At 37.3% G+C, this 26,115-nt stretch overlaps 1 protein-coding gene across 1 annotated transcript in view; it reads left to right on the top strand.

Annotated features, from left to right (window-relative positions):
• Positions 1–26,115, top strand: part of NBAS (NBAS subunit of NRZ tethering complex) — a gene marked incomplete at its 5' end in the record, with an annotated part of 176,103 nt that overhangs the window by 132,841 nt on the left and 17,147 nt on the right. Inside the window, 3 exons of the mRNA XM_084262245.1 lie at positions 1,200–1,395; positions 17,841–17,980; positions 25,715–25,859. Coding sequence (XP_084118371.1) covers positions 1,200–1,395; positions 17,841–17,980; positions 25,715–25,859 — 481 coding nt within the window. The remainder of the gene's footprint in view (positions 1–1,199; positions 1,396–17,840; positions 17,981–25,714; positions 25,860–26,115) is intronic.

The raw sequence follows: 26,115 nt of genomic DNA, 5'->3' as shown, positions 1-26,115 counted from the left end.
ACATATAAACATCAGGTGTGAGTTCTACAAAACTCTTGAAATATTCCAGTAGGTCCTCTTAACTTCCAAACTTTTAATTCACAGTTTAAATGCCACCTGTTTGGCAGAAACGTGTCTAATTTAGCTGAAGTTCTGAGCTAACAGCATCATTCAGACAATATAAAGACTAAGTAAAATTGAAATCCTTCTAATATGAAAACCTAAGCTGTCAATGTTTATTATATCAGGGCTGCAAGACAGGGTAAATTGGTATTTTCTGTCTGATATTAATTTCCCATCTGTCTTGTTAAGACAAATACGGGAACATTAGTTATAAATCTCACTCCACCTGGAACTGCTTTCTTGATTATTTTTTTTTTCTTGTGGAATAAATATTTTAAAACACTATTGAAAGATACATGTTACATGCTAGTTTATAGCCTCTCAGGAACATAACAGATTTTTCTGTCAGCAACTGCTAGCTGGTTGGTGAGTTCATGGCAGTCTCTGTACTGTAAATTTTCAATGCAGTTAGAATGTATTCATTATATTACACTTTCTGAATCAAATTAAGCATTTTTCTAATTAGCCAATTCAGGAAAACCCCAAATTTGGGATTCTTAACATCTCTCTTTTTTCTTTCTAGGGATTATGGGCATTCTGCATTCATTGTCATACTAGAACATACAGTAATCTTAAGTGTCTAGAGGTGGTACAGAAAAAAATAAGAAATTACTAGAGTTACTATCAGGATAAACAAATTTGTGTATGTGGAGTGTAAGGAAGGGACTTGAAAGGAAACAAAGAGAATAGGGCACTAGGAATAAGTATCATATGTAAAAATGTCATAGTTAAAAGGCAGTCAGTCATACTGACTTTATGGAAAGTCATACGTCATGGAGTACAGGCATCAGTCAGGACCGGACACGGTAAAAAGGCTTGGATTTTCAGGTGCTGAAATCCACCACCACTGTGATACAGTTGGCAGTCAAGGTGGTACGCAGGAGTCTATGCAACTGTAAAAATGGATTTCTATGGTATTACTGGTTATTTGAAGTTCACTAGAATGTGCTAGTTTCTCTGCAGCCTCATGGGCTGCACTGTGTGTTTCTTATGTATTTTTTAGGTATTGATTGTACTTGTTAACAGCTTTGAAAATGCACGTAGGACCATCATTAGGATTGCCAAAGACTGTTTAACACAATATTGTTTAATTACAGGGAGAAAGTAGTTTCTTCGGATGACCTTCTGGAATGGTTGAGACCTTTCTGTGGTGATGACTCCTTAGCCGTGAAGCCTCGCATCAGAGTATTGCAAATTCTGGAGCAAGCCTTCCATCTCAGTGATGAGGATAGCAAGCTACTTGTGTACTTCAGGACCCAAGCTGTTCTCAAAGCTTGCTGGCCTGAAACAAAGGTATTAATATTAATTGCTATATATGGTAGCGTAGGACTGTTTCCATACAAGGATTATATGACACAGTGCTGGTTTGTAATACTGGCTGCAATGCATCCTGTCACTATGGAACTAATCCTACCTTTCTTTTGAATCAGGTTCCTAATACACTGTGATTCTTTGATAAACAAAGCCATGTAAAGTTAGTGGTCTCCTCCACTTTTGTTTGGGATGACAAGTACATAATACAGAACTTGATCAAACACTAATGATTTTCTTCAATGTCAAGCACTGGCTTTGAAGTTTTTTTATATTATTTCTTTTCTGACCATTGTTTCTGTCAATTTTACCTTCTCTCTCTATCTTCTACTTTGTGTGACATTATAGTCAGAATTTGAATGTGAATTACTGGCCACTGCCTTTTTTTTTTTTTTTCCTCCTTAGATCTTTAAGTATTATTCCATGAATATTTAGTAGGAACATGAAGGACACTGTCAAATGGAAAGACTTGATTTATAATGAATGCATTCAGTCATAGCGAGTCTGCTGTTGTGTCTCGTAGGAGGCAGCACCTAACAACTGAAAGACAGGAGTTGCTCAAAAGCAGCTTGTACCTTTAATTGCCCAAGTAATAATTTTAAGTCTTTTTAAAACGTAATGTCAGGAAAAAATAAGGTAATGTCCTTGCTGAAAGAAGTTGCTCTTTGATATTTGTTTCTCAGTGAGAGAGACAGAACACTTCTAGTCCAAGTTTTCAAGTGTAAGACAAGCTTCCTTCTGAATTAAAGGGTGAGAAAATACCTCACTTCCATTTTTTAAGTATATGTAAAACTTGATCTAAGACTAGTAAGGATCTTCTAGTGAAAGTTCTTGTGTGTGATAAAGCTTGACTTTATCAAGTAGAATATTAAAAATTCCATATATACAAAATGGCTCTGGTTATTCATAACTGTTTTATTTCATGACTCATTTTTGTGAAGTGCTTAATATACAAGTGCCTATATCTAGATGTCCTATATTTAGTCTTCAAAGTACGGTGAAAAATACAATAATGCTTAACAGGAAGAAATAGTCATGTCTGTGAAGCTTGTGCCATTTTGAAATCATGTGAGTATTACTTGCTGCATGTAGAATTATTCAGAAGCAGAGATACTTTTTTGTCCATTTTCTGAATGCCTCCTCCCATGCCAAGGCGTTATGGAGCTAAAGGAGAGCATTTCTAGTAGTTGCTCAAAAAATGTGTGCACAATTTATTGTATATTAATATAAACTAAATGCAGCATCTCAGTTTTGACTCACTGCGCTAAGATCATCCAAGGGAATAATCATAATGAAAATCAGAAAAAGAAAATGCTTATCTCTTGCTTTCTTTAGAAATTACTTTTTCTCTTGCATTCCCAATAATACCAGCACTTAATTCTTCAGCTGTTCTTCAGGTTTCTATCTATGATTGGATTCATCATCTTCAGTTCAGTCCTTTGTCAATATTTGTGTTGCCTGTGACCTGCTTTTCAATCCAAAACCATTTTGAGTCTAAAAGATTCAGCTTGAGTATGTTTTAAGAAAAAAATTACAGATAGATAATACTTTCATGTCTGTAGGCGACAGAAAAATGACCGGTATTTGACAGAAACCTTGAGAGACTCATTACGCTTGTTTGAGGAAATATATAAAATAAGATCATTTTTATTTTCTCACATAATCCAGTTAAGTCAAAATATATATAACTTTACAACATGAAACTGGCATCCATTTCCTTTTGTCCCATGATATTTTAGGAATTAATTCAACACATTGCATGTTCTGCAAGCTCACGTGTAGCTTGCTGCCTGCCAGGACCCCCACAGCTCTCTGAGCAGCAGACAAGGTGGGTTTTTAGAATACTCCCTGTTCTGAGCAAGAAAAAATACTTGTTTCCTGTGAGGGAAGAAGTTTGCACTTGCTATATGCAGCGTTCCGTTTGCTCATAGCGCAGGCTTGCTGATCACGTCAGTGCTCTGCTGTTTTGCTGATGCGTAAGCAAGTACTGCTTGAAGCCATGTAGTAAAAAGCTTAAGTACTATGCTAAATCAGCTCAAACCTTTCTGAGCTAATTGTGTAAAAATGTATATACAGTCCTGTAATACAAAATTATTTGTATGTAGTATCATTTAGCTAATTTCAAAAATAAGAAAAAAAAGAAGGGAATGAATGGATCAAATGCTACTTTTTAGCTTGTAGAGGAATACATTTTAAAAAATTGCTTTGGGTTCATTGTTTTGTTTGGTTTTTTAAATGAATTTTAAATTGTAAATATTTCAAAAATTAATTGATTGTATTCTAGATTGGTCTATCCTTACTTGCTTGACATTTCTTACATGCTTTTAGGGGTTCCCTCTATTCCTTTACCCTTCCTTGGAAGAAAAAGGGATGAATGTGGATTTCTATTGAGTAAAGATAAGTTTAATGATATTGCAGTGTTCAATTACCAGAAAATGTGTGAAAGCCACCCTCAGTGTGTCTACTAATCCTCTTAGTCAGACTTTGCATACATCAAGGAGGGACTTAATATTTAATTATGCTCTAGGTGCTGTAAGTAGTGGTCCCACAAATCAATGTGCAGCTGGGAAACAAGCCAGCCCTTACAAAATTAAAAATGTGCTTTATGGAAGCAGCTACCTATCAAACAGTCAGAAACACAGCAATTTCCAGTCCTCTAATGATTAGTTAACAAAATTAAAAATTCAGGGGTCCTCATTTTTCAAAGGCTTGAGAGTCTTTAATTCACATTCCAGTAGCATCCCACGCTACTGTAGGGAGGAGGCCTGCGTTGTTTTAATCCCCTTGATGAATTTTATCTGAGCTCTTCGGGTTCTGTAATTTTCTAGTTAACTGGTGCATGAAAAATATGGGTCAAAGTACTGATTTTTTTTATATATATGTTAAAAATGTTGGTGGGTGAGAAATGATTGGTTAGAATGTTCAGGTCAGATTTTAGCTTTGTCCATCTAAGATGGAAAATCCATTTGTTTTCATATAATATATGAGAGTGTAGTCTGTAGGCTGTAAGTAAGGTGACAACTAACAGGTCATGTGTGCGTACGTAGTCGTTCCGTTCAATGACCAGTTACAAGGCACAAGCTTCAGTAATAATGGTTAGAGTTTTACCTCAGGGTGTTACAGCGGCACTAACAAAGCTTCTGTAGGTAAATCAAGGGTTAGTTAAAGGTAAGAAGTTAATAATTGTGAAGCTTCTATAAGGCACACCTTGTCTTAAACAGAATGGTTAATTATTATGCAAATGCAAAATGTAATTGCTGTTTGCATGCCACTTAAATGCAAATAGCTTTGTCATTTAGAGAAGGTAATCTCATTTAGCCTTTCCCCTCATATTGTTATATTATGTTTTTTTCATGATCTTGGGATATGCAGAGCTGCTGAGGGCTAAGCATTTTTGAAAATTGGAAGGGGTATCTAATATGAATTTAAGATTCTACTGTAGGTACCTTTCTTATTTTATCTGTCTGTTTGTTGGTTTGGGTTTTTTTCACCCCTAAACTTTAGCTTTGAAAAATTGCTGAATAATTTGTAGCTCTGTTAGGTACATCCCCCCTCACATTTGCCCTTCCTTCATAGAGGCAATTTATGTATGCCATATGCAAGTTTGATGTGTCACCAACCTTAGTAATGTCTACATTAATGTAATGACTTTTTGACAACTTGGTATGGCTGTCAAGCCTCTATTGCTCTTTTGTTCCTCTTCCCCCAGTATATGAAAAATGTGTATGTTTATGTGGGGTTTCTTCATGTGCCTTTGTGAAGTTCTCAACCGAATAAGTCAATGTCCAGTGATTTTCAGCTTTTTCCCATTGCTGCTGCTTGTGTCAGAGAGATTTAAACATAAGGATTTGCAAAGCACAGTGAGATTTAAGAATCCCCAGTCACATTGCTGAAGTCATTTATCAGGTAACAATGACCTGTATTTAGCTTGATCTGGCAAAATACAAGTGAAGGAGCCGCATCTGTTTAATCCTCAGCCATCTTTTATTTCTGGAAAATGCGTAATTAGAAGAACGATTTATGGTCCTGTCAATTTTGAGTAAATTTGTTATGATGTTGTTTGTAATTCTAGAGACATTGTTTCTCTACTGGTAATGCATAAAAATAAGTTTAAGAAATTTAATTTAAGTTTTAATTAATATTTTAAAGCACTAATTTCCGTCCCTTGAAGGTGCAATTTATCCATATGAGAACATGTGAAATGTATTTTTTCTGAGAACATAAATTGTAGCGTGTATGATTAATTAAATACTTTAAGATGCAAATGAAATATTTTCCATTAACTGCACAAGTAAAAATGGCTAAGACAAAGTAGAGAGAAAAGCAGGATAGCTTGAGTGAACAGGAGGGTTTCGAATGCGAGCCTTGGGTACCACAGTATTCTGTGGCGAGCAGCAGTTGCTTCAGAGGAAGATAAGAGTGCTCTGGAGTGGATTCATGGGGGATAATTTACTTTATGTAATAGGTCTTTGGTAATGAAGGTATAACTGGAGAATGGTTTCAACATTGCATATTGTGCTGTTATCTCAGCTTCAGAAAAATTAAGAGCTCATTAGTGATGTATTGAGAGTTCTATTATTATGTTGCAAAGAAATTGGAGGATGAACTGTGATTCAACTTTGGGTGTCTCTTGCTAAATTCTTGGCATTGGTACGCCATACGGATTTCAGTGCAAAGCATGCTGAAACTTTGTAGAAGTATTTCCCATTTATTTATTCATTTATCTCTTTATATGATTAGGTATGTGGTGTGGTTTAGGTTTTACAGGGTAGTAAAATCCTGAAAATCTAAGTCCCTGCTCTATCTTCATCACTTTTTTTCCTTATTCTGTTGTTTGTTCAGTCACCTCATCCACAGCATTCACTATCTTTGTAGCTATTCTCTCCTCTGAATCATAGCCTACTCTGGAGAAGTGAATAAGAAGAAGAATCCCAGACACAGATACAGACTGGGAGAAGAGCTTCTTGAGAGTAGCCCTGCTGAGAAGGACTTGGGGATTCTGGTGGATGAGAAACTTAACATGAGCCAGCAGTGGGCTCTTGCAGCTCGCAAGGCCAATGGTATCCTGGGCTCCATTAGAAGAGGGGTGGCCAGCAGGGACAGGGAGGTGATTGTCCCTCTCTACTCTGCCCTCGTGAGGCCCCATCTGGAGTACTGTGTCCAGGTCTGGGGCCCCCAGTACAAGAAGGATGTGGAACTGTTGGAGAGGGTTCAGAGGAGGGCCACAAGGATGATTAGAGGGCTGGAGCACCTGCCCTACAAAGAGAGGTTGAGGGAGCTGGGCTTGTTCAGCCTGGACAAGAGAAGGCTGCAGAGGGACCTCATTACAGCCTTCCAGTACCTGAAGGGAGCTTATAAACTGGAGGGGATTCAACTTTTTAAAAGGATAGACAATGGCAGGACAAGGGGGAATGGATTAAAACTAAAGGAAGGAAGGTTTAGATTAGATATTAGGGGGAAGATTTTTACAGAAAGAGTGGTGAGGTGCTGGAACAGGCTGCCCAGAGAGGTAGTGGATGCCCCATCCCTGGAGGTGTTCAAGGCCAGGTTGGATGGGGCCCTGGTCAGCCTTGTGTAGATCCATGCCTGAGGTTGGTGGCCCTGCCTGTGGCAGGGGTGTTGGAGCTCTATGATCCTTGGGGTCCCTTCCAACCCATGCCATTCTATGATGATGTGATGTCCTTGTGGAAATTAACAGTCCGTGCTTATGCGTCCCAACACCTTGATTGTTCTCTTGACTTCAGGTAAACATTGCTCAGAGGTCTCTCAGTTTCAGTCAGTGAGGCTCACATTCCTGTTTTGACTTGATGAGACTGATTTAGCATATCTTAAAATGTGACGGCTTTACAGTTCTTAAGCCTTTTTTTAAAAAGTGAATTGAAGGTTTCTTTCTAAAATTTTAAAGAGAATTGAAGGTTTCTTGATGAACATGTTAGCTCATTTGTGTGCAGTGCTGTTTGTTCAATGCTTGCAGTCTTCCAAATGTATAATTTAATTTATATAAGCAAAGAAGCAGTCATAAAATAATGATAAATTATACTTTTTTAGCTGTACTATTCAATCATAAACTTGCTTTGGTTTTGTTTGGATTAGCAGATCAAGTTCTTCAATGGTTTATAGTCAGAACTGTTACAAGCCATTTGAAAAATATAAGTAAATCGTAGAACTGTTTTTCTTTAGGCATTATTTTCTTAATATCTTAAAATAATATTTTGTATTAACAACTGTGATATTCAGTTGGTGTAAATTGAAAAGCCCCTTGCATAAGGTACAGAGGGAAATGGCTGATGCTAATTTAACAGTTTAAAGTTAAAAGTAATATTTAAGGATTTAAATCCTGTCATTTCTAGACTGAGTCTTCCAACACTTTCCTATTCTGAATGTAGAGTATATTATACACAGATTAGGAAATATAAAACAGTGATTAGAAGCTGGTGCATACAAGTAAAATTGCTTGTGTGTTTTGAGTCCTTCATGTTGTACAGATATTAGTTTTAACTATGATTTACATAGATCCAAAATTGTACCTATTAACTGACACCGAGTCAATATAAGTTTTAAATTATGTGCATGTTAATCCTTTCAGTTGTAGCTAGCTAATCTTTCAAATGCATTTTTTTTCTTTATTTTCCCTTATCTCTCTATCAATATCTCTTTAAAGTCTTCAGAGTTTTTCCTCTGTGCTGAAATCTATTTGCAGATTGGGACACAGTCTCATGCAGAATACAAATGAATGGATTTTCTTTTCTACACAAGTTGTGCATTTTTATGCATTAGGCAGCACATTTGTGTTTATTGAATCTATATGCATTTCTTAGTAAGCTGCAAATCAAGCAGATAAGGAATTAAACTATATAGAAGTCAGTTCAGAAGAAAAAAGTGCTTGGGTATGTCTACAAGACAGGCAACTCAACACGTGCCTGAACTGTTGTTTAATTTACCATGAGGCTTCTGATGATTTGTATTTAAACTTCAGTCCTGTAACTTGCTTATCCTGTTCGCTGGCTTCAGGCTGATCAGGATTTGACCTGTGAGGTTATGTGTATCCCTTATGAAATCCTGCTGCACACAGATACTAATGTGGTCAGCATGTACTTGTAATAATTTTTAATATAAGAAGCCCAGCTTTGGCGGAAAGTGCAAGAAAGCCTGACCTTAGAGTTTCCCCTCCTTTGGGGTAGAAATTGCAGGTTGTGATGAGAGTTTACCATGCCACACCTACAACTACCTGAAGGGAGGTTGTAGAGAGGTGGGCAATGGTCTCATCAGCCAGGTGATAGGACAAGGGGAAAGGGCAAGAAGCTGTGCCAGGGCAGGGTCAGATTAGAAAAAAAAAAAAAAAAATTCACTGAAAGAGTTGTTTGGGCCTGGAACAGGCTGTCCAGGGAGGGGGTTGAGTCACCTTCCCTGGGTGTGTTTAAAAAAAGGATAGATGAGGTACTAAGGGATATGGTTTAGTTTAGGATGGGGATGGTTGTACTTGATGATCTTAAAGGTCTTTTCCAACCTTGTGATTCTGTGAATTTTGTATTGATCGTTGTTTTGATATCAGACAGCTCTTTCTGATTTGTCAGGCAGTGGCTCTTTTCCCAAAGTTTGGCTCACAGCAGCTCACGTCCCTTTGTGAGTTCAGGATTTAGAATACACTCCACTGAGAACTCCTGTCTCCTTGCTGGTCTTCAACTCAAATGGAGGGGAGATGTGAGGCAGGCCTTTGCATCACTGTCTCAGGTTATGTTCCCCTTAGTAGTAGAAACCAACATCACTTTGAATGTGGTGAGGTTTTGTTTGTTTGCTTGTTGTATTTTTGAAGTGGATAATCCTTAATAAAACTGTTGCCTTTTATTAGCTGATGACTCCATAAGCACACCTTCGTAACTGCTGCTTTCAAGCAAGGGAATTTTATCTGCAGCATCACTCCAGGCTCCGAACTAGATCATGTTTTTCTACAGTGTTTTTTCATAAAATAGAACTGAATTCCATCATTGTATGGCATTTGTGAGCCCAGGAGAAGAGTTTTTAAAAAGTTACCATCTGTCAGCTATGGCTTACTAGCATGTAATAAGTTTCCATTTACCAAGATCCAAAATGGATTGAAAGTAGGATTATTCACATATGAACTTGGGCAGGTGGAGAAAATAAGATGAAAAAGTCTCATTTGAAACTGACAGGATCCTTTGGAATATATTTGGAATACATTTCTGAGAAGGTAAAATTCATCTGTGCTAAAGATGGACTTCTCAAATGACACATACTGACGTACAAAACTTTTTATAGAACTTAGTGCACAGGAAATCTTTGAACGTTCCAGGTTTATAATTTAGTTGTATGTGCTGTTTAAATTGCACCTTTCTTGCCTAGCAGTGGTGTGTGTAAGCTAATACTTTTATATAATCTAAAGCAGCTTTCTATTTTTTTTTTCAAAAGTAAAAGTTTTTATCAGCTTTACCAAAATAGGAAGTGTAGCACTAAGACTGAATGCTCTGTGAGGAAGCAGATTATGTCAGTGCCCTGTAGTTGTCATTTGGCAGTATTCCTTTTTCTAGGAAATCTCTTGAATTTAATTCTAAAACATTGTGCATATTTAAAGTATATATAACCTAGTGCTGTATAAATGTGTCCTTAATTGCCTTTAACTCTGCGTGGCAACGTGGTGCTGGGACACAGAGTGAAAGGTACTATGGCACATTATTGTTTAAACTTCAAAATTTCAATAAATACTGAGGAAAGAACTTAAAGAAGCTATTAAGTTTGAGGTGATGTTTATAAAATATATCTTCAAGAAGCAACTTCTGCTTCACCTCAATGACTTCAGCTACCTTGTGAGAGACCATGTTTCGTGTACTGAAAATACTAAGCTTCCTTCAGTGCACTATGTTCCCTCAATTCCACTTGGAAACTGCATATAACAAAATGTTGTGGGTTCAGTGTATTTTCATAATGTAAATTTTAATTTATGATAGCTCTGGGGCATGAAGGTCTGGAATAAAATGCTTCAATATGTACTTGTGGCTTTGTTTTGTTTCACAAGTATGTAAGGTATCTAACATCAAGGTTCATTTCATAGGATTTCTAGCATCTTGAAGCAGTTTGAAGAGAGTGAAATAAATAATCACCATGAAAAACTCCTAATATTTGCAGGTTTGGTGGCTTTACAATTTCAGGAACAGTTCTATGTTTTTGCATTTTTTTTAAACTGTTTTACTGGGTTTTTTTACTTCACAATTGTGTTTGTATTGTAATTAACATTTACATATCTATTTAATTTGTTTTGTAATTCTGTATGTCTGTTGTATTAATCTTTTAACCCTGCAGCCTTGGACTGGCAGTAGATTTCAGTAACTTATGTTTACGAAGACTTTTCAGTAGCTGCACAGATTCTGGCAGAATAGGGAGCAACAGGCTACAGGTTGACCCACAGAATGGGGAAATGGGTTTCTTCAGTGACCAACCCTGCCTGGCCTGCATGCGTAGGAGAGGCAATGTTTTCCTTGCTGATTTACCTAATTAAACTGTAAACTTCTTAAGGCAAGAGTGTTTTTATTTTTGTGCTGTGAGCAGCACACCAGGATGGCAATTACAGAAATTCATCAAATTTCTATAAATCATTTTGGTCTTCATTTATCAGCCGTGTTAAAACCTGGCTGATCAGTGGCAGCAAGTTTTAGCACCAGCATCCCCCATCTTGAATCTGAATGAAATCTTTTGCATTAAATCAGCCTGTTATTTTAAAACACAGCACAGATGAATTCTCTACCATTAGAAATTGGGGCAGGGGGTGAATAAAAATGTATTGCATTTTATTAGGGAGTCCTGACAAATTTCAACCATATTGTACCAATAAAGGAGTACTCAAATGCCAGCTCAGTGTTTCTATTTTCAATGCCATATTAATTCAAATTTATGCTGCAGTGACGATCATGATCATATTTTGAAATATTTACATTTACAATCTGGTAGATGTAATAAAATTAATTTCATAGTCATGTAAATCAGTAGGTTTTTGGTTGTAGCTCTTGGAAAACCTAAGTGTCTCTGCTGTTAATGTAGGGAGTTGATTTTAAAGCACAATTGTAGATTTTCTCTATAAAAAAAGCAATTATAATGAAGGAAAATATTTTCCTGACTTCTACATCTTGATTTTTTGGCTACAGACAACCTTATTAATTATTTCTTTGGAGCATTAGTAGGGAGCAAAATCTGTTGAAAACTGGGACTCTGGTATGCTCATGATGAGTAAAAGTTGAATTTGCAGAACAGGTTTTGTTGGGCAGAGGAAGGTGAAGGTCTTCTACTTTTCCTACTCACCATTCTTGTATATGAATAGACAGCATTTTGTGTTTTATCTTGGGGAAGGAGAGGATTGGATTGGCTGGATCCTGTTATTGGCATTTCCATTATTTAAACAAAACTCTCTCTAGATTATCAGCCAAGTCGGTCGGTACCAAGTCTCAAATTATATAGCTTTGGCAATAAAGCATTTACAACTCTATCGGATGTCTCTGTCCTTTAGGATCAGGAGAGCATTATATAGTGGATATCTATGCCTCAGGGACACAATTTAGATACAGCAGCATTCCACTGTTGCTGTAAATATTGATTTTAAACTAACTTCAATTTCAAGAGTGAGATAACTTACTGAACTAAACAACTGATCCTGCAGACTGCCATGTCACATGTTCTCTTTTCCGGTCATGTATGTCCACAGCTTTATTTTACCTTCAAGTGTATCATCTTAAAGTTTTTATAATATATTTGGTTTCTAAGAGCTACAGAACAAACTTTTGAGGGCACTTTTCATATTTGGACACCTTCATGCGTATCACATAGAATGAGTATTTTTAAAGCAATAACAAGTCTATGGAACAAGATGGTGAGTCAGAATTTTGTCCATTGAAAGTGGATAAAGCATGTTTTGTGGTTTCAACATTTTAGGCATCAAATAAGATCTAATCTGTGAGGGAAAAGAACTAAAAAAATCTTCAACAGATTTTATCATCAGGCAGAACAGTTTGGGGTTTTATTTTGAGGGGGGATTGTAAGTGCATTAAGTTTTTATTTCAGCACTGGATATAAAGAGTATGCCTTCCAAGTTTTCTTAGGATGGCTGAACTCAGATAAAGGGTATGTTTGTGCTTAGATAATGTACTACTGAAGAGATTGCAAGTAGCTCAAGCAACCAGCAGATTCCTCTTATCATTTATTCTTTGGCAGTAAAAGCTCCCTTACTCATATACATCGCATTTTTGTATAGAAAAGCCAAATGTTTTTAAAACCTCAGAGGATACACTTCTCTAGTGTAACTTTCTACTAGCAAAGTTATGTCAGAACTGAGATATTTTGCTCAACTGTTTGATAAATAGGTGAACTCCAGCAATAAATTTTTCATCAGTGTTTCAGTTTCCTGAACATTTTCAAGTTACAGCAAGTTCACAACTGTCCCTGTCAGAGGATAGGTGCTTGAACATATCCTGTGTCAAGCCTCTGCTACTGGTAAGCAGACCATAACTACTTGAAGAAAAATAGCTGTTTTGATGGCTGAAATCATGTAATTGAAAGAGGTATATTGTGTGGCCATGCTCAAAGTCGTGCAAAATAATATATCTCAGCTAAAAAGAAAATCTGACCCCTGTCTTCTGGCATGCCACAGCAGCTAAATGCTGCAGCTGCAGTTTGCATTCCCAGTCAGAAACATGGTGAATTTTCTGTCTCAACCAAAGTCTGAGGAAGGTGGACTGATTTTTACCTTTATTAAGCAATGATAATATGGGGTGAGTCAGAACTCCTTTATGGGCCATCCTAACCACTGCTAATAAATAACAGGAGAAACTGGGAAAAGATGTGAAAGCACAGTGCTCAGGGGGACAACGTATGGGTAGGAGTAGTTTGCACTAGTTTGGACAGTTGGTATTACCTAATGCAGTTTTAAGCAACGCTCAGTGCTGTTTGTGTAGCCTGTATTTTGCTTTGTTAATTTCCTGTAAGTTTTATTTAAGGAACATTAGCATATCCAGATGTTTCCATATTCTTGATTTTAAAAATACATGGTCCCTCGCTGATAATGAAATTGTGTATTTTAACAGTTTAATGGTAGGCTTGGTTTTATTTAATTCCTACTTCTCTTTATAACTCATCATTAGTATTATTTCTAAAATTAATTCCTCTAATGGACTTTCCCATTGTTGTAAATATTTGTGCAACTTTTTATTTTAATGGAGAACATGAAGCCAGCTGTCTCTACTGCCAAAGACATGAAACTAAGGAAAATCAAGATACAATTGAGCAAATCTGTTGATAAAACTGAAAGTCTTTGCTTTCCTTGCTTTAGTTTTGGTTTTTTCATACTCCTTTGGGACCATCTGAAGTTCAAACGTACTCTTTTCTATAGGCCTTGTTATTCTGTCTAGTGACAGGACAGATTCTTCTTCACAGGCAGTGGTGCTCTCAGGACACTGAGCAGGTTATCTTTGCATAGCCTTCAACTGTTTTAGAAGGATTTTCTTGGTTTTGTTAAGAAAAAAAAAGGGGGGGAGGGGAAGATGAGTTATAATATCCCATTACCACAGTTTAAAGATGATTACACGCTGTTAGAAATACGGTGCCTTGTTGCATTGCAACATTTGGAGTCACCTGAATATATCATTCACAGTTGCTACAGAGAGAGTGTTCTATTAAAAGGTGAATTGTTTGTTATTTTGCTGTGTTATTATAACAAAACAAGCTTAACTAACCATGACAACTGCATCTCAGCTACCTTTCACCTCTGTTAAGATGCAATGTCTAGTTTTTAACATGGAGTGTGCACCATTTCTGTTCTGCCAGGTGGCTGCTTCCTCATTGTGTTAACCCTCAGCCTTGGACAGAGGAAAGGCTATATTCTCTGTTTCTGTATATATATGTGTGTAGTAAATACAAATAAAAAAAACCTAATCTCCAGCAGTGTGCCCTGGTGGCTAAGAGAGCCAATGGGATCCTGGGCTGTATCAGGAGGAGTGTGGCCAGCAGGTCGAGGGAGGTGATCCTCCCCCTCTACTCTGCCCTGGTCAGGCCCCACCTGGAGTATTGTGTCCAGTTCTGGGCTCCCTGGTATAAAAAAAGGATCTCCTGGAGAGAGTCCAGAGGAGGGCTACAAAGATGATTAAGGGCCTGGAGCATCTCCCCTATGAGGAAAGGCTGAGTGAGCTGGGACTGTTCAGCCTAAAGAAAGAAGACTAAGGGGGGACCTTATTAATGTTTATAAATATCTGAAGCAGGGGATGCAGGGGGGAATGGCCAGCCCCTTTTCAGTGGTCTGTGGAGACAGGACAAGGGGCAATGGCTGCAAGTTGGAGCACAGGAAGTTCCGCACCAACATGCGGAAGAACTTCTACACAGTGAGGGTGACAGAGCCCTGGGACAGGCTGCGCAGGGAGGTGGTGGAGTCTCCTTCTCTGGAGATATTCAACACCTGTATGGACGCCTATCTGTGCAATATGAGCTATGGAGCTGCTTTGGCAGGGGGGTTGGACTTGATGATCTCTTGAGGCCCCTTCCAACCCCTATGATTTGATGATTCTGTGGTTCTATTTCATAACACTGATATTTAACTTAAAATGGACTTTTCTATAGGAATAGCAATACATTGAAATGAAAGTTCTACGTGTTTTATTGTTGTTTGTGTTTCTGGTACATAGGGCTGATCTCATTAGGTTTTTCAAGAAGACTTTTGAAAAATATATCTGATACATTTGACTGTGTGGCCACTGTCACACACAGTTGGGCCTTCTCAGTGGTAAAGCATGGGCTTACATCTGAATCTCAGCTTTTCTTTTTCAGAAAAAAAGCAGTTTTTAGCAGCCACATTGTCATAGGAGTGAAATAATGTTTAAAACACACTTGAAGCACAGGTGTATGTGGAGTATAGGGACAACTGATAGATGCAACAGAAGCATAAGTTAGATCGAGGAAGGGAAAATAGCTCAGGCTCAAAAGATGTAGGACGTGGGGAGTTTAAGGAAGGATAACACTAGTAAATTTTTTGAAAGTAATCGCACTTGTCACCTATCCATCAATACTTAAGTATTTCCCATTTGTTGCTCTTTCATTAGCCTTCCATTTCCTCTATCCTTAATGCTGCATTTTAGATCACCGCATGCACTCCTTAAAGCTATGCATGCTTACAGACTGTGCTGCTGCTTTCTAATCTCACCTGTCTCACAGTAAATGGAAGTGACGTGCATTTAAAATGCCTTATAAAAACTGACTTTTCAGTAGTTTTATTAAGAAATAAATAACACTGTAAAAAGTTACCTGTATTTTTACTACTTTTAGTGGGAAGTGCAGGCAACTTGAAAAAGGCCATTGTAGAAAGAAATGTTGAAGAAACACACACCATTTCTAAAAAAAGTAATTATTCTGAGTTATTTTGATCATGTTAATATATATTTTGTTATAAGCAATCTTACTGCAAGAATCCAGCTGCCCAAAACACAACAGTATGTTGTTAGTTTAATTAGCCTCATTAAAAAAAAAAGGGTAAACCCAAGTCTGTAAAGATACATTATTAGGCAGAATTGTTGGAATTCTTTTCACGTTGAAAAGGATGTCTGATCCACTCTTACCTACTTTCTGCTACTAATGGCTCGATTGCCATGACAGCTTTTCTCATCTATTAATATTATCGGTGCCATTTCCTGCCATTCTTACTGTTATCATTAGAGAGATCTGAACATTTAGTCAGTGTTTTGAAGTAACATGCTGTTTCTGTAAATATATTAAAATGTACTCAGTGGAGCATCCAGAATGCTACTTAGTTGGCTTAAATATTTAAAGAGCTAGTTGTCTGAAAAAGGAGTTTGGGGACAGATGAAGCAATGTGAGAGCTTCTGTTGTCTAGATAGTACATCATGTGCTAAATTGCTAAATATTTTTGATCCTTAGAGATTACCATGTCTTATGTCCTTTTTACCCTTTCCTGTTCTTCTTCTTTGCCTTTTCAGCCTTGTGATTTATTACTGAAGATTATAATATTTTACATTAACAGATGGAATTTAGGGATGTCGCAAGTGGGTAACTGATGTCTGCTATGTGCCCTTCGCAGTATGGAGAAGTATTTTAAATGGACAGATCTCAGAAGCGTTTCTTCATATCTAATATGGTTTAGTATATGGTGCTTTCAGATGTACCCTGGAGACAGAAAGGAACAGTTTTCCAGCACTAAATATTTAAAAATCAAAATTATGTAGGCAACTCAATAAATGCATCAGTAATCTTTGTTTTCTTACCTCTTTCGAAAAATGTTCCCTTGATATATCAGAATCAGTTTGAAAAGTTGGGAATGCAGTATTTAATCTTTTAGAGTAGCTGTAGAGCTGAGGAAAACTTTATCCATGTTTGATGTCTAATAACTACTTGGACTGAAATAGAAAAGTTAACAGTTAATGCTGTGCATCTTCAGTGGAATTACAAGAGCAAACAGAAGTGTTTGATGTCCTGGAACTTTTCGAAGTTGGAGGAAAAACTTCAGTGGATCTTGTTATTGTAACAAATTATTTTTAAACTCCAAGAACTTTTGGATGTCAGGTAGACAGCGAATTGCTATTCCAGTTGTGAAAGCCCTCCTAGTGTGATATCCAAACTTTTAAACAGAAGCTGCTTCTCATTTAGTAGCAAGTTGATTCTTATTTATAGCAACTTTCCTTCAGCGTTTTTTTTTTTTTTTATCTTGTACTTTTTTACCATGCAAACTGCAAGAGCAGTTATCTGTAAAAGAACCTGTCATCAACTGAGTGAATTCAAGTCCTGGCAGAAATTGCAGGTTTTAAACTTAGATGGACACTTTTCCTGAGACAGGGTTGTCTGGTGACTGGCTGATGGGGTGTGGGGTTTTGTTTTTCTTAGGTTCAAACAACTATACAGAGTAATATTACAGTACTTGTCAGCAAATATTCTTCACTGGGTAAATTAATTTAGAATCATCTTTCAGTTTTCTTTCCTGTGGGAGAAAAGATTAGATGCTATAACTTCAGGTACAAGTATTGAATATCCGTAGGAAAGAATAATGTATATTAGGGAAGCACTAGACATAGCCATTCTTTAAAAAATACATACATCTGTGCGTGCATATGCATATCTATCAATTGAGAAAAAGAAAATTTTAGGGAATGTTTGGTTGTTTGAGGGACACGAAGATCCTCTAAACTTAGTAATGAACGCTCTTGTGTGGTGTTACACTGCTTTAGGAACATACACCCAAGTCAATCCCCGTTGCTGTGTGCTCTTCCCTTTTATTCCCATGTAATTGAAAAAGAGAGTTAAGAAAACGGCTGTGTTCCTGCATTTACAACAGTGATTTCCTTCACACCTAGTTAATTGCTTTTCAATCATTGATTTCTTAAAACAATTTTGGGTTGGGTTTTTTTGATTGTTTGTTTGTTTGGATGCTTTAGGTAGAGATCACAGATATTGAAACTGAAGAGAAAAGGTATGATCTCTTCCTGGGACTTCTGGAGTCTAGTCACAGTCCATCTGAGTTTCAGCACTTGGTTTTACTCCTTCAAGCTTGGCCACCAATGGACATGAGTAACAGGTAAACATTTCTTCAAACAAGTTTAAAGTCTTCTTGCTTGATAATATTGTATAGTTTTCAGTCAATTAGTTCAAACATGGCAAAGTGGAATATAACCTTTGGAAAGGGTCGTACTGGAAAAAATAAATGGTTTATTTAAAGCAGAATTGAATATGTAGTATGTATCACAGAGGAGGCAGAAACCCATTTTATTGCCTGAACTGCTGCACAGGAGGGTTTTCTGTCTACTTTAAATTTAAAGTTTTGTATTTTGCTCTTATTTTTGACAGAATGTACAAAATCCATAAAAAAGGAATAGAAAGTTCTGACTTTTTTTTTTGTTTCCATTCAAAGTTATACTTTGCAGAAAAACCTTTGAAAGTTAATGTTCAGATGGCTGCGGCAGGCTGTCTGCAGGAGGTCTGTGAGGGTAATGGTGCAAGCAATGCTGCTTCTCTTTTCTAGATCCGAGACCTATTATTTCTGTCTCTGAATCAAGCATCCAAAAGTAAAGATACTGGGGCAGACATGTCCTAGCCCAACAATTTAAAATGAAAAGAATTGTTTAACACTTCATCATTGTACCCAGCAGAATGGGTATTTACTGAAAGGGTTAATTTGGAACATCTTGACAATGTTATTTTTTATCAGTTCTTTGCGTTTTTTTTGTCTGTGACATTCTGAACACATTTAAAGGCAAAAATTTTAGCTGTTTTATAACTGATGATCATTCTAAGGTAGAAGGATGCGTATAATCTTATAAGGCAAAAGTCAGGTATATTTCAAGAACAGCAATAGTACTCACCTGTCAAACTTTTTTTTAAGGTAGAGTTTAGATTAAAAAATGAAGTGTTAAACTTCTGGAACAAAGGGGCAAGTGAAATATTGCTGCAGTAAGTAAAATTATTTTTCCTTAGGTTCAACGGAAAGACTAAATATTTTGTGAGAGGAGAACTCTTCTATATAGACAGTTATAATCTACTGCACTGTAACAGGAAATTAAAAAAAATAATTAGTTTTATCTCCCTCGTGGTTCCTTTAGGCTTTCTAAAGTGAAGAAGAGAAAATAATGATTAAATGTGATTTGTAGTCACAATGAACGGTGGATTAAATTTCAGAGGTGGGATACCTCTTAATTCCAAGAGCTGTGAAGTCTGAAAATTTGCACAAAATGCTTAGATCATCTGTACCATAGCTCACTTAGGCTCAAAAGTAGTTACTTAGCTCCTAGGCATTTGCATAGCCACGATTTTGACATAAATCAATTTGGGTAATATAAGGGTCAAGAGAACAGGGTAAATTAATTCACAACCTTATATGGGATTCTGTGATTTTCATATATTTAACAGTAGTTTTGGTCAGAAGGGATCTCTGGAGAGGTCTACTTCAACCTCCCTCTTCAAAGCAATGTCAACCAGAGCAAGCTGCTCAAGGTCACTCTGTTGCTGAGTTTTGAGTATCTCTGAGATTGGAGAGTCCAAAACTACAAAGAAAAGTTTTCTCAGGTTTTAGTAAAATGTTCCCTGTTTCTGTTTGTGTCCAGTGTCTCTTACACTATCGTTGGGCTTCACTCAGAGTATTCACACTCCCTCTCCTTCACTTTGGCCATCAGGTATTTATACAACAGAAAAAATGCCCCCAAGCCTGTTGTCCAGGCTGAACAGTCCCAACTCTCCTATGATTTGCAGATGCTGCTTGTGGAACAGTTACTCCAGTCCCTTCATTGTCTCTATGGCATTTTCCGGAACTTGCTTCAGTCGGTTTTATACTGGGGAGCCCAGAACTGGACTCACCAGTGCTGAGTTAAGAGGGGAAGGATCAGTTCCCTCCACCTGGTGGCATTGTCTTCCTGATGCAGCTCAGGATGCTGTTGCCCTTCTTTTCTGCAAGGGTACAAGCTTCCATCTGGCTGCTCTCAGCTTGTACCAATGGTTATTTTGTCCCAGGTGGACTTTGGATTTCTCTTTGCTGAGTTTCATATAGTTGATCCCTGTCCATTCCTCCAGCCTCTTAAGGTACTACTGAATGGTATCACAACAATCTGGTCTATCATCCACTCCCAGTTTTGTATCATCTGCAAATTTCCTGGGACTATACTCTCTGATGATCATCCTTGTCCTCAATGAAGATGTTAGAGCACTGGCTTCAGTATAGACCTTTGGGGTCCATCAGTGCTTTCTGGTCTCCAAGTAGACTTAGTGCTCCTGCTAACAACTGTTTGAGTTTGGAAATTAAAGCAATTTTCAAGTTGTCTCACTGTCCACTTGCCTAGTTTCATCAGTTTGTCAGTGAGGGTTTTGTGAGAGGCAGTCTCAAATACCTTGCTGAATGAATTCAAGGTACAAAATGTTAGCCATCATCTACCAAGCTAGTTGTTTCATCTTAGAAGGGTATCAGGTTGGAGAATTATGATTTCCCTTCTTTAAATCAATGGTGACTATTCTCCATGTGTTTCTTATACTTCATTTGCTTGGAAATTCTTCCAAAAGGATTTTCTTCATCTTCCCATGAACTGAGGTGAGGCTGAGCAGCCTGTGTCTTGAGACTTTATGTTAAGAAAACAGAAATGTTATCTTTTTATTTGTTTGTTTGTTTATTACTAAAATGTCACTGTCTTTCTTCACTGCTTTGACTTTGCCAGGAGGCTTTGGAAAGCTTTCAGGAGAAAATTGTCTCCTTCTCTTTCACTAGTAATAGTCACTTATGCTGGTTTCATGGAGAATCTCAGACTCTTATTCCTAAATGTGATCCACAGTGCAGACTCCCATCTAGTTGACTGAAGTTCAGCAGTAAATTCGTAGTCATTATCTCCAGGGAACTAATCTGGCAAATATGAACCACTCTTTTCCTTGACATTGTCTGACAAAAAAATGAAAATAAATTTAATTAATGGAGCAAGCAATTGTGTTTGTAGCATCAGAAACATTTTGTTTGGGGGTTTTTTAGTAGGGTTTTTTTGGGGGGTTAAAGGGTGATAGGTACAGTGTGTAGTTAGCACTGTTGTTTCATTTTTCAGTTCTCTCTGCTAGCTTGAAGGGTGGTAAAAATCATCTAGTGTGTTCTTTTCCCTGCCTGAGCATTCTTTTGCTTGGGGAGAACTGAGGCAGCATCTTGAAAGAAATGACAGAGATTTAGTTCTCCCCCTGCCCCCTTCCAGCCCTTCCCCTTTTTTCTTGATTCTTTTCTCAGTAGGAACGTTGCATTTCTGCTTTCTTTTATTACTTATTTATTTAATGAGTAAGTCAATGGTGGTTCAGTTTTCCCTTTCCTACTGAGAGTTGTCCTGGTAAAAGAATATATCAGAGAAGGGCATTTTTCAGTCCCTGGGATCTTTGAGTTTATTTTCTCATTGCTTTCCTTTTATTATCACTTTTGCTTCTGTTACTAACAATACTTGCAAGACTGATTCGGTACTTCATAAATCCCATGTCATCAGGAATACTCACTGTGGCTTGAAACTCTCTCTGTAGCTTATTTCCAGTGATTTCAGAAACCATATGTGATATTCTAATAATAGAGAGCATGATCATAGCTACAAATCCAGTTTGTAAATTATCTTTTCCTCAACTTATTTACATTGGCTCAGTAAAATATATTTTGGAGTTCTGGGGTTTTTTTGGAGGTGCCTTGGGTTTTGTTTTGGTTTTTTGACAAGTCTGAAAGACAAATATTAAGTCCTTTTTTAAGAACTTAACCTAAATTTAAATCTAGGCCATGTAATTGCACATTTAATATAAAACTTTAAAAAAATAATTGCATAGAAGGTGCCTGTCTTGCCTTAGTTTAGAGAAGTGATATATTTGGTGTGCAGAAATATCCTCAAACTGAATTTTGGCTTTTATAATTAGCATGCTGTCATTAAAATGAACTTAGGAGAAATCAAAAGATCTGTCTTAAGAGCTAATGATGCTCCCAAAATGAAGCTCTGTCCTCCTTTCACCCTCAATCCCACCACCTCAAGTATGATTGAGTTTAAAAGTCAGGTATATCTCTTGTCTAGACTCTTACAAGACAGGATTAATTTCATAAACTCTTGTCAAGTAGATGGTTAGGGGTTTTTTTCAGCTGCCTCTTGTTTTAATGTGCTGGGAATAGTTTGTGTTACTTTTAAAAATTCTTTTGAATTTTATTAATTTGAATGATTTGGCCTCACAAATCCTGGAATTATTCATGCCAGCCAGGAGTCAGAGATTGTGCTGTAAGTATGAGGCCTAGCAGCAATTACAAACAAAAATCTTTGGTACTTTCCACCCTCATTATCTGAACCATCTGCAGTCTTCTTTCACTGCTAGTGCTTCCCTCTTGTGCCTCAGTCACATACTCCTGTGTTAACAGCATTCAGTTAGGCTCACCAGCCCAGGGTGGTTTTTATATACTTGTTCATGAAATTATGTTTCTGAAAAACCTACCTTGATGGCTGGGTTGTAGAAAGGGGCAGAAGCTGTTTTGTTAGTGAGGTTTTCAAAAATCTCATTTCAAAGCAAGTGGTATTAAGAAATTCTTAAGCAAAGAGGAAAACTGTGGGTGGTTAAGTCCATTATTTAGCCATATGTATTAAGATTTTTTGTTTAATCTTTACTTATTTTTTACTCTGCTTCAGAGCAGGTTCTGATTGTTTACTGCCAATATAGTGATATGTGCAGCAACAGGGAAATTTAAGTCAGTCATCTGAGTTTTGGTTTTCAGCCTAACAGTAGATATCCAATATTTGTAATTGAATGTAAAGCTAGAAAATACAATTTATATTCTGTGAAGGCTTGAAAGGAAGGAGTCGTAAAAGAACTGGTTTGGATTGTTTTTAGTAGCCTTTTACTCTTTTTAAGGAACTTTTCTGACCTCTCTGTTAATAAGTGCATGCATTTTAATGTGATTTGAGTTTTGAATGGGGCCCTGGGCAATCTTGTGTAGATCCAGGCCTGGAGGTTGGTGGCCCTGCCTGTGGCAGGGGAGTTGTTGGAACTCTATGATCCTTGGGGCCCCTTCCAAGCCAGGCCATTCTATGATTCTTGTATTCTAAAATACTTGAGCTATAATAATACTCATTACTCACCTGCAAATATGATTCTCTACATATCATCATATGCCATGTAATTTGTGAGAAAACAGAGGTAGCCTGGCGGTTTCAGTCAAGCCAGCACTCAAAACCATGCTTGTTAAAATTTTATTTTCACAGCCTTTTTTTTGCATGCATGCTTTTCTGTCTAGATGTCATTCTAAGAGTCTCGTAAAGTTGTTTTTTTTTTTTAAATGTTGACAGTATCTTAAGCTCTGTGATCCTTTGGACCATGATACCTACACTCAACATTTTCAATGTTTATTTTAAATATCAATAAGATGTTGTGGAACTCAAAAAACCCAGCTATTAGGGACTCAATAGCTTAGTTCACCTTTCCTTTTTCTAACTTAATCCAAAATTTGGCTTTTTTGGTTCTGGGCAAGAGTGGATTCATGCTGAGTTTTTGAAATAATTATTTTTTTATTTTAACCACAGCTGATCTGAGGTAAAGTTGAGGAAAGAATACAACTGAATTCTATCTGTAGATGTCAGGTTTTTCATAAATGAATCTTGATTTCATTTAGTGATATATCTGTTAAGAGATCACACAAGTATTTGAAATAACTATGAGGGATTATGTTGAAAAAATGTCTATATATGTAAAATAGATATCTGATATTTTACTTGAATAATACCTGCACATGGCAAGCCTTGTGTCCTTGCATCTTTCTGGTTATTTCTAACTTCCATGTTTTCTACTGTGATTTTTTTGGTTTGTTTCTTTATTTTCTTTTTCTAATGGGAAATTCTTATAGGTTTCTTAATGTACTCTGGAGGCAGCAGCTATAAAAATGGAAATTCATTATGACTCTCCATGCCTCTAAGCAAGAGATGGATCACATAGCAGGAGCTATCAATTTAAACAGTGGCTAAGATGGAGTTCAGGGGGGTTTTTTCTTCTCCTAAATTTACTGGGGGTTCACAGATTAAGTGCATCATGTTCTGCTTGTTGAATGAGGTGGTATCTTTGGGTTCGACCCATCAGGTTGGGAGGAGAAAAGAGGAGCTGAGCTCTGCAGTTCCCTGCCAGACTCGCGGCAGCTCTGTGTGCGGTGACTGTGACTGATGGAAAGGCTCAATTAACTTGTCAGAGGGAATACAGATAATGACTTCTATTTAGTTTGCATGCAGTTACCCACTCCTAGCATCTCTGTCTGTTTTTCAGCATTTAAAGTTACCCACTTCTCTGTCTGGTTTTCGTGTTAGGATATAATGTCAGCTTCATGTGGACTTGGTTTTAGTTGCTTGCTTTATGTACTTTTGAAAATGGAAGATGACCAGAAGAGAGCTTTTATATATGAAATAGTAGATATTGGTGGTTGTCCTCTCTAGAGTTGTCAGACTTCTTGTTATATGTCAATCCAACAAACCATTTTAATGGACTCCGTTTGAAGTGGTATCAGTATGTTACTTTCAACAATAGCTGCTAAATATTATCTTTGACAAGCAGCATTCTGACAGCACTTTACTACCCCTTCCCACATGTGTTGGATGATTATCTTAATTTACACTAAATAATAAGACCAACCTGCCACATTTGGTCTTGCTCTGGGATTTTTTACACCCTTCGCATTAAATTGAAAAGTTTCCTGTGTCTTTCAGTTGCTGATTGATGGCCAAAGAGATTAATAGTGTGATTTTTAAACCACCTTTTGTGTCTTCCTAAGTTTATGCACAGATGAACATAGTGGTTGTGTTACTGTGGCATTATATGATCATGATCTAAGCTGTGTTTGTACATGATTTTAGCCCATTGTAGATGAGAATTGACATGCATTAACTTAATTCACATTAGGAAAGTGGCAGCGTGGATGTGTTCCAGTGTTAGGCTTCATTTAAAACCTCTTCTCTGCTACCCATTTCTGTCAGTGCTTCCAGCCCTAGCAAGCATACCTATCCCTAACAAAAGTAGCCAAGCATCTCCACGATCTAGCAAATAGCAACTCTGGGCCAAAAAAATAAATGATAGCGTTACTGCACAAAAATGCATTAGAAGCATTGCATCTGCCACCACGTGTGATAAAATTAACTTGTATCTACTGTCTGCCCTCTGTTTAAAGTCTGACTGTGTAATGGTGACACGGCATGAAGTTCTGTGTGGAATGAAAAGAACATTTTAAGTATGTAAAACAAATGTATCCGCATCCATATGTAGTAACGGATAAGTACAGATGCATGTACTTTCACTCTCCTACCCTGTTTTGATGGGCTATAAAAACAAAGTTTATTTTTGTTTGTACTTGTTGGAGCTGAAAATTAAAATGTGAATCTTGGAAATATTTTCTCTACTCAGTAGCAAGAGACAGATACTTGAGAGACAGATGCTGTTAGAATGTGATCAAAGCAAACAAAATTAGGAATGCTGGATTCCTGTCACCCCTCCCTCGATACCATTCTGCTTGGGAAATTAGTTGGTACAGTGCCAGGAGAAGCTGTTCCTATGCTATTCCAATTCGATCAGTCTTTATCTGGTGCGTGATTCCTCGGGGATTGTAACAGCACATCATAATTCAGAATACTTTAAGCTTCTTTGTTGCATTGAAAGAATGATGGCCTCGAGGTTGTAACTTGTCTCAAAACTTTTTCCTCTATCTTTTGTGCGATTGTACTCAACAACAGAAAATACTCATACAGAAAATGGTGGTGTGGGGGTGTATGTATATTTATATTATATATACTTCTCTGTTTTTTCTGGGCAGATTGTGCACAGATGATAATCCCTGGGTGAAACTGGGAACTGTTATGCTACAGAGATGCCCACCTGAGGCCAAGGAGAACACAGGAAATGAAATTTTGAAAATGTGCCGCTCTTTGTATGACACAAAACACATGCTCCCTGTCAAGGTAAGTTCTGAATTTGCATATCATGGGTATGAGTTCTCTTTTGAGGTCCCAAGTACAAGATTTTGCCATACTGGATTGAGTCTCATCTGGAGCTAACAAGATGATTAGGGAACACAATAAATGCAGAGAGTCTGAGAACTGAGTTCTTACTTACTGTCTTAAGAAGATATGGCTGAGGGAGCGCTTACTGCAGTCTTTAAGTATGCAGATGAGGAAATGTTTAGAGGAGATGCAGTAAACCTCTTCTCAGAGATGC

This window comes from Gallinula chloropus, assembly GCF_964237585.1.
Source record: "Gallinula chloropus genome assembly, chromosome: 3".
In the NCBI taxonomy this organism is placed as follows: domain Eukaryota; kingdom Metazoa; phylum Chordata; class Aves; order Gruiformes; family Rallidae; genus Gallinula; species Gallinula chloropus.
This window is presented reverse-complemented; position numbering and strand designations above follow the sequence as displayed.